The sequence below is a fragment of the Suricata suricatta genome, chromosome 17 (assembly GCF_006229205.1).
Source record: "Suricata suricatta isolate VVHF042 chromosome 17, meerkat_22Aug2017_6uvM2_HiC, whole genome shotgun sequence".
NCBI lineage: Eukaryota > Metazoa > Chordata > Mammalia > Carnivora > Herpestidae > Suricata > Suricata suricatta.
The window spans coordinates 25,057,145-25,073,197 of NC_043716.1; the positions used below are offsets into that span (position 1 = coordinate 25,057,145).

Genomic DNA, 16,053 nt, shown 5'->3' on the forward strand with positions numbered 1-16,053 from the left:
GGTGAAAAAATCAAAATGGAAAACATTGATCTCTTAGAGCAGCAACATATCTTAATCTTCATATAAGAAAACAATCATCAAAATACAAAAGGAAAGGAAATCTCTTTAGTAGAAGAATATATTTCAAAGTTCCACCTGTTGATTTCATTTTAAAACCTCTATTCTAAACATGTGAGTAGTCTCACTCTCACCAACATGTACGTTTTAATCAGTGGTAGAGGTGGATTTAGACTACTCATTCACACTGAGACAAAGTGACAGCAACGTGCCCTGTGCACACTCTGTCTCTGTCTCTCTCTCAAAAATAAAAATAAACTTAAAAAAGTTAGTAAAAAATCTTAAAGAAAAACACAAGAACCACAGTATCACTAGTAATTGATGAAATGCAAAATAAGTAGAACCATCTTTCATCAATCAAATTTATAAAGATTAAAAAGAATGGTAACACCCAGTGACAGTGAGAGTCCAGTTAACTGGCATTTTCATGCACTAATGAGAAGACTTAATCTCTCCATAAGGTAATCTGGCAATTATCTTAACATCATTATATTCTTTCAGTTAGTAACTGTTAGAACTTTTTCTTAAGGAGGTAATTCAAAAATTATTTAAAGGGGGTGCCTGGCTGGTTCAATCTGTAGAGCATGCGACTCTTGATCTTGAGGTTGTGAGTTCAAGCCCCACACTGGGTGTAGAGATTACTTAAAAAAACAACTGTTTAAAGATAAACATGGTGGGGCGCCTGGGTGGCTCAGTCGGTTAAGCCTCCGACTTCAGCTCAGGTCATGATCTCATGTTAGCAGGTTCGAGCCCCGCTTCGGGCTCTGTGCTGACAGCTCAGAGCCTGGAGCCTGCTTCTGATTCTGGTCTTCCTCTCTTTCTGCCCTTCCCGCTCATGCTCTGTCTCTCTCTGTCTCAAAAATAAATAAAAATATTTTTTAAATAATAATAAAAATAAAGACAAACATGGTTGCCTGTGTATGTATTTCATAAATAAGGATAATCATCTAAGCACTATTTAGAAAGTAAAACATTGACATGGCAAATAAGAAAGGATCCATTAAGAAAATCCTGATTGGTCCATATGATGCACTACCATGCTATCAATAATAAAAACTATATCGTATCAGAATATTTATTGATATGAGAAAATGTCATCACATGTTGGTTAAGTTCTTTAAATTGAAAAATTGAAAATATATCAATGTAAAGAAAGAATAGACACCAGAATGTTCATACTAGTATACTTGATATCTTGAAAAATGAAATTATATTCTTCTTTTGTGTTTTTCCAGCTTTCTATATTGAATATCTATTATTCTTGTAAATAAATGTTTTCAAAGCATGTATTTTTTTCCTGATAAAGTTTCAAACTATTAAACAAAAATTACTTCAAAATGGAAACAAAATGTACTGTACACTAAAAGAAAATGCCCTGCTTCAAAACACTTTCCTTAGAAAGAAGATAGAAGAAAATTACCTTCATCCCCAAAGTGGAACAGACCAAGTCAATGATAGCACTAAGCTGGTTGCTGTGAAAGTACATGGCAACCAATAACAACATCTCCCCAAAAGAAGCAGAGACACCAGATGTACTGTTGAAAGAAAAGAGAAACCATGAATTTCAAAGAGAAAATAAGAAAAACTTAATAACTGAAACAAATGGAGTCACCTTACCTTTCAAAATAAGCTTCTTCTTTGATCATCCAGCTGAGCCACACTACCATCAGCTGCTCCTGTTCAGGTGTACTACACAAAACATAAGGAAATTCACTGGTTTCTCAGATATACTAGCATAGGAATGAGAAAGCATTCTGGGATTATTTTTAGCATTCTTTTTCCTTCTCTATTTTGAAATAACAATTCAAATTAACTGCTTATTGAAATGTCCATTAACTGTCACTGAAATATTAAGTAGTTCCAGAGAGGAGGAATAAGGACCTTTGTTTTTCTTTATGAATGTGAACAGTCAAACCCTCCTGAGGTCTCAGTTACTGCACTTACAAGGCTGGAGAGAGTGAACTTCCTCTCATTTTTTTTTGAAAGGTGAAGACCTTTTGGGATTAAAATGTTAAAAGAACTTCATTAACAGCTGATATTTCATACAGAACAAAATCTAGTGTCAAAACAATCATCAAAAAGTCACAAACTGAGTACAACATCAGTAATGTGGTAATTAAAATTTAATTTTGAGAAACATTTTGAGCAGAGGGGTGCCTGGGTGGCTCAGTTGATTGAGCATCTGATTCTTGATTTCAGGTCAGGTCATGACCCTAGCTAGAGTCGTAGGATTGAGCTCTACAACAGTCTCTGCACTGAGCATGGAGCCTGCTTGAAATTCTTTCTCTTCTCCTGCCCCTCTCCCCTGCTTAAGCTCTCTCTTTCTAATGAATAAAATGAAAAAAATGTTTCATTTGTAAAAAGAAACATTTTGGGCAGAACTCAAAATTGTAGCGAAATAAGGGATCATTATTCAAAAAAAAGGAAAAAGAAAAGAGGCATGGGCTCATCAGGTATAAAAAATGATTATGGGGGCGCCTGGGTGGCTCAGTCGGTTAAGCGTCCAACTTCGGCTCAGGTCATGATCTCACGGTCTGTGAGTTCAAGCCCTGCGTCAGGCTCTGCGCTGACAGCTAGCTCAGAGCCTGGAGCCTGCTTCCAGTTCTGTGTCTCCCTGTCTCTCTGCCCCTCCCCTGCTCATGCTGTCTCTCTCTGTCTCTCAAAAAAAAAAAATGATTATGAGACATACCAACAATGATTTTTTTAAAGGGAATTCCTAGACTTACATAGAAAGGTTCAAGTCAACTTTGACTTGTGAAAATTGATTTTTCTTCTACTTCATTGCAGTGTAAATGGGTAAAACAAAAGTAACTGAAAAGCCTGCTAACAAACTCAGAAAATTTAAAAGATGATTCTCAACTATACCTAAATCATTGTTGTAATAAAAGACAGTGTTATGTAGTAGATAGAAAGATAATAACCTTTAGAGCATAGCAGGCCTCAGTCCTATCTCTGTTAATTACTGGTAATGTGATCTCAAATAAGAAATTTAAATGATCCTTATTAATTTTAGCTCTCCTATGCAAAAATACAGATTAAAATACCCACCTTCTAAAAGTAATGAAGATTAGAGATAACGTTTAGAAATTACTTCAGGAAAAGAGAAAAGAAAGCACTTCATTTTATTACCTAATTTCAGACCCTCCTAAAACTCCAAACTACACTAAAGGGATTTTCCTAAAAGGCATAAATGCATAAGATGATGATCATGAACAACACAGAATACTGGAAGCAAGAGCACATATGGAGGAGTGGTAATTGATTCAGCAGACCTAAGAAAATACTCTACTGGCAGGAAGGAAAAGCCAATCCACAGAATCCCCAAAGAGCTTAGGAACTCACAGCTCCAGGCCGTTCTGGGAGGGAGAGTGAAGACACAGCCTAAACTAAAAAGGTCAACAGTCTATGTAAGTAGTATCTCCAGATCACCTTCTCCATTATACACAATTAGATGAATCCCCATCCCCCAGCAGAGAAAAGACTGAAGATTTATGCTCTGGAGATGGTAAAAGGAGTGGTCTCTGAACTGAGGAACACCGTTTGAAAAGTAGGAGAATTAAGTAAATGATTATACTACAAGCTCAGTTTCCCTAACCTTCACTTTTTAACTTTGCTTATGGGTTCTTTACTCACCAGGCAAGACAAAAGTCTCATCTAAGAATCTGTTAAGTCCAGGGGTGCCTGGGTGGCTCAGTCAGTTAAGCGTCTGACTTCAGCTCAGGTCATGATCGCACAGTCCGTGGGTTCAAGCCCCACATCAGGTTCCATGCTGACAGCTAGCTCAGAGCCTGGAGCCTGTCTTCGGATTCTGTATCTCCCTCCCTCTCTAACCCTCCCCTGCTCTTGCTGCCTCTTCTGTCTTTCAAAAATAAATTTAAAAAATTTTTTAAAAAAGGAATCTGGTAAGTCCAAGAATTTCCCAAAGAGCTACCTATGCATTAAAAGATTCTACGAGCGCCTGGGGGCTCAGTCGGTTAAGCCTCCGACTTTGGCTCAGGTCAAGATCTCACGTTCCTGGGTTCGAGCCCTGCCTTGGGCTCTGTGCTGACAGCTCAGAGCCTAAAGCCTGCTTCGGATTCTGTCTCTCTCTCTGCCCCTCCGCCTCTCATACGCTGTCTCTCTCTGTATCAAAAGAATAAATAAAATATTTTTTAAAAACTAAAATAAAATAAAATAAAATATTCTAATCTGCTTGCTAGTTTCCTACTTATATTTATATTTAAATATAAAAAGATCAAGAATTATCAAACCTTTGGGGTGCCTGGATGGCTCAGTCATTAGAGCATGTGACTCCTGATCTGGGCCATGAGTTCAAGCCCCATGTTGGGCATGGAGCCTACTGAAATAACGAAAGAAAGAAAGAGAATAGAGAATTATCAAACTCTTGAAAAAAGTTTCTAATTTGAAAAATAGAGAAAAAAGCAGAAAAAAATTAGAAAAGAAACAGTACTAATAAAATCTCTTCAGTCATTATGATTAGTGTCAGAGAAAGCATGCCACTGTGAAGTCCAATATCCAAATAAGAGAAGTTTTGGACAGGAAAAAAAAAGCCATTTGGAACATTACCAACAAATTAGTTTAAGAAAATTTCCTAGAATTGAAGGACATGAGCTCCCAGGTTGAAAGGATTTACTGAATATCTACAATAATAGACTAAAACAGACCCACACTAAGGCTTATCATCCAAAAATTTCAAAACTCTAAAGCCAAAAAGGGAATCCCCCATGTTTCCATACTTTTAAAAAGTAGGCTACATAAAAACCAAGAATCAGAATGTCATCAGACTTTTCAACAGAAACCCTGGAAGTCAGAAGACAATGGAACAAGACTTTCAAAATTCTCAAAGGAAATTATTTCCAACTTTGAATTCTAAATGCCATAAGATTTAATCAGGTACCAAAGTAAAATAAAGACACTGTCAGAATACCCAGTCTCAAAATAATTGGCCTACCACATACTCATTCTAAAAAGCAAAATGAGAAATCGATTAAAAGGAGAAGATATGAGATGCAGGAAACAGGAAATCCAAAAAAGGAGATGTGAAGCAAGTTCTGAAAATAATAATGAAGAGCAATTCCAGGATCAGAGCTGTGTACCGGATTCTGAAGTAGCCAGTTCAGAATGGAGCTAGTTAGGAGGGGAGATTTCCTTAAGAAATACCTTGGGAGGTATTGTTGGAAATACCTTGGGAAACATCTTGGGAGGCGGTTAAGATTGGCAGAGAGTTTGAGGTTGCATTAACGTAAGTACATAGAATAAAGAGCAAATGAAAACAAAATACAGGATAATTATTAATGCAAAAAGCAAGTTTTGCAGAAGAAAGGTAATCATCTACTACATGGTTGAGCTCTCAATAGTATTATATGAACAGCTACATGTTTGTCAGAGCAAAATTACAATATAACTGTACTGGGAGAATGGGAAGATGGGAAGGACATATAGATGTGGTGGTGGGAAAAGAAGAAACAGAATTAATTCCTCATCTTTCATAGTAGAAAATCAATAATTATTCCTAAAATTGAAAAATCAAAGTATAATAAATACAAACATGTTATTTGAAGATGTCGAAGTAAAAAATAAAATAATCTGCTAAAAGAACTGAAAGAAGTAGCCTTGAGGGCAAGGGAACCAGGAACTAAAGGAATTTGCCTTAACAAATGTTGAACTATTATGACTAACCGGCATACAATAGATGCTGCTGATTAAAAGATAATACCACTGTCCATACCTAGACCAGTTTTTTTTAGTAAGCTCCTAATTAATGCTATAAATGCATTTTAATAAGCAAACAAAAGCAGACCTTCAGAAAACAGAGTAACCTCTATAGTACGGTACCTGACAAGTGTAGAAAAGGCCAGTAGCATACAAAAGGAAAGTGAAACGAAGCGAACCCCAGCCGGTGTAGCAGGAGGACGGCTTGTCATCAACTGTAGTAATTGCTCAGCTTCTTCCTCAGTTGGTCTAAAAAATGAATATATTATTAGGCTTTTCTATTCTTAGTTCAGGAAAGAAGGAAAAGGGACTTCCCAAACAGTTTAAAGTTTCAGATATGAATTCTGAGCTTTATAATGGTATCTCATATTTATAAAGTCTTTTATATCTTAAGTCATTACAAGCAAAAATGTTGGGCTTACAACCAGTGCTTTTCCTCAGACACAAATACACACAGTCCTCACTTGGCACAGTAGTATGGGACCATAAAAACAACCATGTGGGGGCGCCTGGAGGTTCAGTCAGTTAAGGGTTTGACTTGATTTCAGCTCAGGTCATGATCTCATGGTTTGTGAGTTCAGGCCCTGCATCGGACTCCACACTGATAGTGTGGAGCTTGCTTGGGATTCTCTCTCTCCTTCCCTCTCTCTGCCCCTACCCTGCTTGCTCTCACTCACATTTTCTCTCTAAAATAAATAAACTTCAAAAAAAGCATAAAAATATAACAAAATTTGTCAAAACATCAAAAACCTTCTGTCAGCCATAATTCATAAGGAAATGGAAAAAAACAGCGAAGTAATATTTACATAACACTCTATAATTGAAAATATTACACACACTGGGAAATAAAGTATTTGTCTTTGTAAAAAAAAAATGTTGGGGCACCTGGGTGGCTCAGTCAGTTAAGCGACCAGCTTCGGCTCAGGTCATGATCTCACAGTTCGTGGGTTCGAGCCCGGCGTTGGGCTCTGTGCTGACAGCTGGCTCAGAGCCTGGGGCTTGCTTCGGATTCTGTGTCTCCCTCTCTCTCTGACCCTCCCCTGCTCACGCTGTCTCTCTCTGTCTCTCAAAAATAAATAAAAGACATAAAAAAATATTTTTAAAAAATGTCAATAATTTGAAAAGCCCTTGCCTTCTTCTCATTGTATGTCTTATAATGTGGAGTGACCCTCTTTCTTAATCCTTGATTAACTGTCATATCCCTTTTTAAGTTTGGATCTGATTCCAACATTTTATTCTTTGTATGCTCAGTCATGAAAAATCTGAGAGTTCCTTAAATATAAATATTTTTGTCAGCTTCACACCCTCTGGGATTTCATCTTTTTTCCACAATGACTTTCTTCATTCATGTTGACAAGGGCACCTTCACTAAGTTCATCAGATACATATCTAGTGTTTCTCAAATGGCAACAGTGTTAACATCTTCACAGTCAGCTATATCTTCTATTTATGTTTAGTTCAAATGTCACTTCCAGTATTACTACCTTTTGTTTCTTTGTTACATTTTCATCTTTCTTGGCTGATTCCTTCTTTCAATTATTTTTGTCAAATGACACGAGAGACAAGGTATCACTGAGAGACAAGGTGACAGTACAACTATACATTTTGTTGTATGTTCATCAACTGAATAATACATTGACAGTGACTAATCACCAATAGCTATAAACGACATGATATGATTAGTCAGTGATCATGATGTACATCTGTTATTTACATAATGACTTGGGCTTGAAGAGCTCTCAGCAAAGTTTGCACTTTATACAATTATTTGGTTAATATATCATAGTAACTGATCACATCAGTTGTTGAGGGAGCAGTGTTATTTAACAAAGCCAACATTAAATGTGGTAAGTGACATTCAGCCTTATCAGAGACATGCGAAGTGAGGAGTACATATAACAGCTGACGACTCAAAAGGATGTAGTGCACGGACTAAGAAACCTTGTGCTCAATAATCACAACATACCAATTTTAAATAATTTATGATCTCAGTTGTGAAAAGAAACACAGGAGAGATTTACTTCAACTGGCTGCCTGGGCTAGGTAAAGCATCCCTCACAGATCATCACTATACTCATGTCAAGCTGCGGTAAAGCCAGACATTTCTTAAGCTGCTCTTGCCCCTCCATATTCACCTAATCCTGTTTACAATCCGACAAAAATAGATGGATACATCCCACCTAGGAATGGTTTTGATATAAGGACTTCATTCTTGATATAAACCAGCCCGTTACCTAAGTCCATTAGAAAATCCAAATCCTCTGAATAAAAGGCGTTTGGCTCACTTTCTTGGGATTAGAAACAAAAAAGTAAAACAAATAAAAGGTAAAATATCAAATTATTGAATACTTGAGTCCAGCGATCCCCATCAAAGCACAGTACAGACGTAAGAGTGCACTGGCTTTCACAACATGCTCTTCTTTCAGCCCCGAATACACAGACACATTGGGCTCCATCTCCACATCAGCTTCTTCCACGATGCGGGTACTTCTTACTGTGGGAAGAATGCCCATCAACTCCAAAAGAAGCTGCCTTCTCATTTGCCAAAGGACAGAACTACTGGTCTCTCTTTTTCTCTGTAAAAAGTATAGAGCATGGAGTACTTACTAAATCGAAAGGACACACAAATAAAGCTCCTCAGTTAAACATCTGAATTGACCCTTTTGAATAGACTGTCATAACTGTAGAGTCTCATTTTAAGCAGCTGATTAAAAACTCAAAATTCACTGATTCATTTGAAGAACACTCTATTCACACTAATCCAGATTGGCTATACAGAAAACACTAAATGACAATATGAACTGTAAAATGTCATTTAGATACTTTCAAATACATAATGACTAATGGAGTCGTATGTGATACAGTAAAAAGTGCTCACATTTTGGAGACAGAACATCTTGGGTTTAAACAAAGTTTTGCTATTAACTATGTACACTTACCTCTCTGAACTCCAATTTCCTTAATGACGAGGAAATGAACATTTTATTAATAATAAATAACTCCTGGGGTGCCTGTGTGGCTCAGTAGGTTGAGCATCCCACTCAATTTTGGCTTAGGTCATGACCTCACAGTTTGCAATTGGCTCTGCATGACAAAGCGGAGCCTGCTTGGGATTCTCTCTTTCCAGCTCTCTCCCACTGGCGCTCTCTCTCTCTCAAAATAAATAAATAAACTTTAAAAAAGTAGTAATATTTAACTCCCAAGGCTATTGTAATTAGGAGTTTACAAGTCTATCACCCTCACAGTTCCTCAGGCAGGGATAACATCTTAGTCATCTATTGCTTGACAGGGTCTAATATTGTGCCTGACTTATAGCAAGCATGCAATATCTGTTAAATAGATGAATGAATGAACAAAGATAACACATATGAAAGCAGTTCTAAATTGCAAAGAACTAGGCAAATGTCAGTTATTACTTTTAAAATGGTTCTAAGTATCATAAACCTGCTTTAATAACATTAGCTTCAAATAAGAAAAATTTACTGCACACGGAGGGCAATCACAAACAAGATGAACGCACCAAAGTGCTTAACACAGTGCATACAGAAGGCACACAATACATGCTGACTTCCCCTTAAAAAGCAAGGCTTAAAATCAGTTCTCAAATGGGCTAGAAATAAAGTAGAACTTATTTATAGAAAAGTATAGTGAACTAGCAGCATAAAAAATAGGCTAGAGGGAGCTGAGTGGCTTAGTCAATTAGGTGTCTGACTCAATTTCAGCTCTGGTAATGATCTCACAGTTTTTGAGTTTGAGCCCTATGTTGGGCTCTGCACTGATGGTGTGGAGCCTGCTTGGGATTATCTCTCTGCCTCTCTCTTACAAAAGAAATAAATAAACTTAAAAAAAAAACAGGCTGGAGGACTAAGCAGTACACATGTTACGGTCTTATTCACTGACTTCAACAAGATAAATATCAATCTGCATGGGTTCCTTCATAAGAACTCTATTCACAGAGTTACCATGAAATGTTCTTTGAAAAAGTAAAATATTTCACAACTTATAATATATATTCATCAATAGATGAATGAACAAATAAAATGTAGTGTATACACACAGTGGAATATTATTCAGCCTTGAAAAAGAAAGAAATTCTGATACATGCTATAACATGCATGGACGTTGAAAATATAGTAAAACAAGCCAAACTTAAAAAGAGAAATATTGTGTAACTCCACTTATATGAGGTACCTAGAATAGTCAAGTTCATAGAGGTAGAAAGTAGAAAGAAGTTACCAGGGGCTGGAAGAAAGGAGAAATGGGGAATTATTATTTAATGGGTACAGAATTTCTGTTACAGATAATGAAAAAGTTCTGAAAATGAAGAGTGGAGACGGTTGCAATATGTCATGAATGTACTTAATGAGACTGAACTATACTCTTAAAGATGATTAAAACAATAAATTTTAGGGGTGCCTGGGTGGCTCAGTTGGTTAAGCAGCCAACTTAAGCTCAAGTCATGATCTCACAGTTCGTGGGTTCAAGCCCTGCATTAGGCTCTGTGCTGACCATTTGCTCAGAGCCTGGAGCCTGCTTCTGATTCTGTCTCCCTCTCTCTCTGACCCTCCCTAGCTCACGATCTGTGTCTTTCTCTCTCAAAAATAAATAAATCTTAAAAAAAAAAAAAAAGGGGGGAGACTCTTTAAAAAAAAAAAACAGTAAATTTTATGTCATGTATATCTTACCACACTAAAGATACATATTAAAATTACAAACTAGAATAAAAACTTATTTTGATGACCTATTTTCACAGATCTGTCCCAGAATCCTAGAGACTCCCAAATCTCTTTCAGATTGTCCAGAGGTAAAAAAAAACAAAACATCTCCTTAAACATTATTTGCCTTTTCTACCCTCATTTTCTCACAGGCATACAACGCAGTTTTCCAAAGGTTTGATTAACTCAGACATTAAAGGGATTTGCAAAAATGTAAAACAATACAACTCTTCTCATTAAATATTTTTAAAATATGGTTATTTTTCATTAAAAATATGTTCACATTTAATAGGGTTATTATTTTTTTAAATAGAGTTATTTTTGCATTTTGAAAAAATTTGTTTTGTTTTTGAGACAAAGCAAGAGCAGGGGAGGGTCCGAGAGAGAGGGAAAGCAGGCTCCAGGCTCTGAGCTGTCAGCACAAAGCCCGACACAGGCTCGAATCCACAAACTGCGAGATTATGATCTGAGCCGAAGTCAGACACCCATCCGACTGAGCCTCCCAGGTGCCCCTATTTTTGCCATTTTTAAGAGTTAAGTAAATATTTCAAAATCTTCAGTTTTATTTCTAATATGGCAAATATCAATAGATAAAAAGCACATAAATAAAAGTTCTTTGGTACCTTCAATGATTTAAAATGTCAGGAGGACCTAAAACTAAAAGTATGAGAACTATTGGTCTAATGACAGCATTCGAAAAGTGTTTCTTCCTCTTAATAGTTGCCACCAAAATATGCTGATTCTTAGCCTATAAATATTTTTAATCCCTCACCTGCTGTCCATTTCGGATAAAAGTTCCAAACCAAGTCCGGACTTTTGCATTCGTTCCGAGAAGCAAACCACTAACAAAACAAACCAAATCACTCACTCCATCTTCACTAGCTTCGTTTTTAGTATGATCCAATGTCAAAGCCACTCCAAGGCCTGGCAAGTGACATTCTTCCACCTAACACAGCAAAGAAAACAAACTGAATTCAATCTCATAAGGAAAGGAGCCAGGACACTTCAGTGTTTAGATGTTTTAAAGTTTCTAAAGTTTAGAAAAAGATATATCACAAAACATAAAAAAAAAACAGAGAGGAAAGTAATAACACTTCTAGTATATACTTCCAAATCGTAGTCTACAAGAATCTCAAACCATCCTTGGAAAGTTCCTAGTCATAATACAAAGGCTTTTGTCTTATCAAATATAGTATTTCTTACCACCATGCCTCGAACCTTGAGGGCCTGAGAAGGATTCATTTTACATAAGAAGCGTAAGGCATCTGTCCTGCGCCTTCCTCCAAGACTTTCCTCATCTTGTCGTTCTCCATTTTTTATGAGACCCCTACAAACTGAACATTTAATAGCCTCTATTACTTTAAGTTTTTAAGTAGAATGTTAAAAATTTCTTCAGTCTTTGAATTAATCATTGATATGCAATAGACCCTAGAGGAGAAAATGATCAGGGAATTTGAAAGCACGACAAAAGAAACTGGTCAAAATAAAGCAAAGAGTGGAAAGAGACTTACAAAATGAACAGTGACCTATGAGGTGATATCAAGTAGTCAAATATAACTAGCATCTCAGAAAGAAAAAGAAAATAGAAGACAAAAATACATTTGAAGAAATTGTTCTGAATTTGATAAAAACTATAAAACCATAAGCTCAATAAACTTCAAGCAGGATAAACACAAAGAAATAATACTGAGATCCATCATGAGCAAATTTCTGAAAACGAGAAACCAATTTCTGAAAAAGAAAAAATCTTAAAAGCAGACATAAAGAAAAAACAAATGAAAGTAGCCAGAGGAAAACAGAAACATTATACATAGAAGAAAAGAACAGAAATCAAAACTACCACAGACAACAGAACAACATCTTTAAAGAACTAAAACAAGGGGCTCCTGGGTGGTTCAGTTGGTTAAGCATGCGACTTCGACTCAGGTCATAATCTCATGGTTTGTGGGTTCAAGCCCCACATCAGGCTCTGTGCTGACACATATTCTGTGTCTCCCTCTCTCTCTGTCCCTCTTGCTTGTGCTCTCTCTCTCTCTCTCTCAAAAATAAAGAAATATTCTTTTTTTAAGTTAAACCCAATAACAATAAAGAAATACGAATGCCAAGAAAATAATTAAGCAAAGACATAAAGCTAATCTGACAGTGGTTGAGATTAAATGGAATCCTAAAAAATTTCAACCCAAATGAAGAAAGGAAAAGAGGAAAAGAAAGCAACTGGCAATATAATACACTTAAATCTAACCACCAAAATAATCACATTAAATGATTATCACAATAATCTACATAAATATTCTAAATATTCCAATTAAAAAGTGGAGATTTCAACTAAGCTTTTTTTTAAAAACCAAGATTCAACTATGCTTGTCTATAAGAAACCTACCTTAAAGATACAGATTTTTTTTTTTAAGTTTCTGATGTTTATTTTTGAAGGAGAGAGACAGGACACAAGCAGGGGAGGGGCAGACAGAGAGGGAAACACAGAATCTGAAGCAGTCTCCAGGCTCTGAGCTGTCAGCACAGACCTGATGCAGGGCTCAAACTCACAAATGGTAAGATCACGACCTGAGCCAAAGTCAGACGCTCAACTGACTGAGCCACCCAAGTACCCCAAAAGATACAGATTTTTTAAAAAAGATGGTACCATACAAACACTAATTGTAAGAAGCTATGGCTGTATTAATAAAGTACATTTCAAAAGAAGGTATATTACCAGGAATAAAGAAGAATATTTCATAATGAAAAAGAGAAAGGCTCAATTCATCATAATGACATATCAATCCTAAATGTACATGGACCCAATCATGGCTTCAAAATCAATGAAGCAGGGCTTCTGGGTGATTCAGAGCATCTGACTCTTGATTTCATCTCAGATCACGATCCCAGGGTCATGGGATTGAGCCACGCACCAGGCTCCGTACTAGGCTCTGTGCTGAGTGTAGAGCCTGCTTAAGATTTTTTCTCTCCCAAGCATCTGGATGGCTGTCATTAAGCATCTGACATCAGCTCAGGTAATGATCTCAGAATTCGTGAGTTTCAGTCCCACATCGGGTACTGCTTCTCTCAAAACAAAAGAAGATTCTCTCTCTCTCTCTCTCTCTCTCTCTCTCTCTCTCTCTCACACACACACACACACACACACACGCACACTTTCTCTCAAAACAAAACATAAAGAAAATAATTTTTAAAATATTTAAAAAAACAAAATCAAGCAAAAACTAACAAGATGAAAGGAGAAACAGACAAATCTACAATATGCTTGGAGATGTCAACATTTCTTAGTAACTGATAGAACACATAGACAGAAAATCAGCAAGAACACAGTTTTTACAAAGAACTTTTACATATCTTTTGATACATTCAATAAATCTCTTATAAATGTAAGAGAAGAGCGCCTGAAAAGCGCAGTCGCTCGAGTATCTGACTTTGGCTCAGGTCGTGATCTCACCCTGCGTCAAGTTCTCTGCTGTGAGCGCAGGGCCAGCTTTGAATCCTCCGTCTCCCTCTCTCTCTGCCCCCCCCCCCCGCCGCTTGCGTGTCTCTCTCTCTCTCAAAAATAAATACTAAAAAAAAATGTAAGGGAAATATTATTAATATCTCATTTTATAGATAAGAAGTATCTTGATGGAGAATACACAAAAAGTGAGTGACAAAACTAGAAATTATAACTGCCAGATCCAGTGCTTTTTCCTCTTTGGCTCCCAATTCACAACCTTGTCTTTGAATGTCTTTATTTTAATACCAGACAGACCCAAACCACAATGAAACAGAGGTGAAAATTTCAGTTGATTTTCTCAATTTTGACTCTTTTTCTGAAACTGACAGCAATAGGGCTTAAAGAAGGGGGGGGTTGACTGCTGCTACTTCTGATTACTCGTGTCTTATATTGCACTCTGGCTAGCTCACAGACATCTGTCTTCTTCCCACAGCTCCGTAAGCATAGGATTATATCTTCCAGTTCTTTAGTATTTTTTACTGTCCTATTATTGCACTGGTGACTACTGACAAAGAAAATTTTTTATTGTTGCATTAAGTTTTTTTTTTTAATTTTATCTCAAGAGACACAGAAACAGAGTGAGTGAGGGAGGGACGGAGAGAGCGGGGTAGAAAGAGAATCCCAAGCAGGCACCATGCTGTCCACACAGAGCCCAATGCAGGGCTCAAACTCACAAAACCGTAAGATCATGACCTGAGCCAAAACCAAGAGCTGGATGCCTAACCAACTGAGTCGCCCATACTTACCATATTTAGTTAAATTTATAATCTCAAAACAATTGTGAAATCTTCTAAATTCAATACTTCTACAATGAATACTCACTAATAAACTTTCCAAAGATAAAAATCTCAAAAGAAAGCCCATAAATATTTCTTCTTAGCTCAAAAAATAGGTCTTGAACCTGTACCAGCAAATCTCTTCAATACCCTATTTTAAATTGTAGTTTACCTTCATTAAAACTATCCGGGACATTGGCCACCAACAGACACAAGAACCAAGCACCATTTCTAACATGCAGCAAGGCCTCAGCTACATCCACTATAGGAAGCAGGGAAGGGAGCTCTACAAGAAAACAAGATCAGTGTTACTATAGAGTGATATTTCACAGACATGATTTAAGAACCATAAATTTAGGGGAGGAAAAAGCAATAAATTAGGGTACTTTCTTTCCATAGTTTAGAATGAACTGTCCAGCCACATGTGGCTATTTAAATTTAAATTAACTGAGGCACCGGGCTGGTGCAGTCCATAGAGCACATGACTCTTGATCTCAGGGTTGTAAATGAGAGGCTCACGATGAGTGTAGAGAGTCCTTGAAAATAAAATCTTTTACAAAAGTAAATGAATAAATAAGTTTAAATTAATTAAAATTAAATAACTAAAAATAATTCAGTCACGCTGGCCATCTGTCCAGTATGTGGTCATGTGACTAGTGGCCACCGTACTGGAAAGCACAATATAGAACAGTGTCCCTGCTACACTGGGCATATTGGTCAAGAGTTACTTGCATGAAAATCTTTGCATTTTTGTGTCCACCTTTCTAACCCCAATCAAAATTAGTAAGCTGAAACATTTTAAACCTCCTACAGGTATTGTCTTAACTTCTTACTTTTTATATTCTACTTATCATTTTACTCTTTGCTGATTTTCACTTACATATTGTGACCATTTTCAAAAATCATTATATTTCTTCAAATACATCCTGTTAATGACTGTATAATATGTCATACAATGGAAATAATATAATTAACTTAATCATTTTCCTATTATTAGCCATTTTTGTCTTAACACATTTTAAGGCATATTTTTATAAAATATGTAACATAACACAATATTCAAAGTTATGGAGTTACACAGTATCATTTAACAAGAAACTGTATTTGTAATATATCTTATCAGTCATTACCTGCTTGTAAAATACAAAGTACATCTGCAGCTTCCTCCAAATAGACTGGACTCTCAAATAGCTCAGATGACTTAAAAAAAAATTCTCCACTGGACTCAGACACCTTAAAAAAATAAATAAATAAATAAGAATTTCAGATAATCCCTCAATATTTTTATAATTATCTATTG

General features: G+C 36.4%; 1 protein-coding gene across 1 annotated transcript in view; it reads right to left on the minus strand.

Moving 5' to 3' along the window:
• Positions 1–16,053, minus strand: part of INTS2 (integrator complex subunit 2) — a 57,153-nt gene that overhangs the window by 35,641 nt on the left and 5,459 nt on the right. Inside the window, exons 4-11 of the mRNA XM_029926999.1 lie at positions 15,884–15,986; positions 14,926–15,039; positions 11,688–11,818; positions 11,257–11,430; positions 8,119–8,345; positions 5,893–6,018; positions 1,675–1,746; positions 1,478–1,592 (exon numbers count right to left, since the gene is read on the minus strand). Coding sequence (XP_029782859.1) covers positions 1,478–1,592; positions 1,675–1,746; positions 5,893–6,018; positions 8,119–8,345; positions 11,257–11,430; positions 11,688–11,818; positions 14,926–15,039; positions 15,884–15,986 — 1,062 coding nt within the window. The remainder of the gene's footprint in view (positions 1–1,477; positions 1,593–1,674; positions 1,747–5,892; positions 6,019–8,118; positions 8,346–11,256; positions 11,431–11,687; positions 11,819–14,925; positions 15,040–15,883; positions 15,987–16,053) is intronic.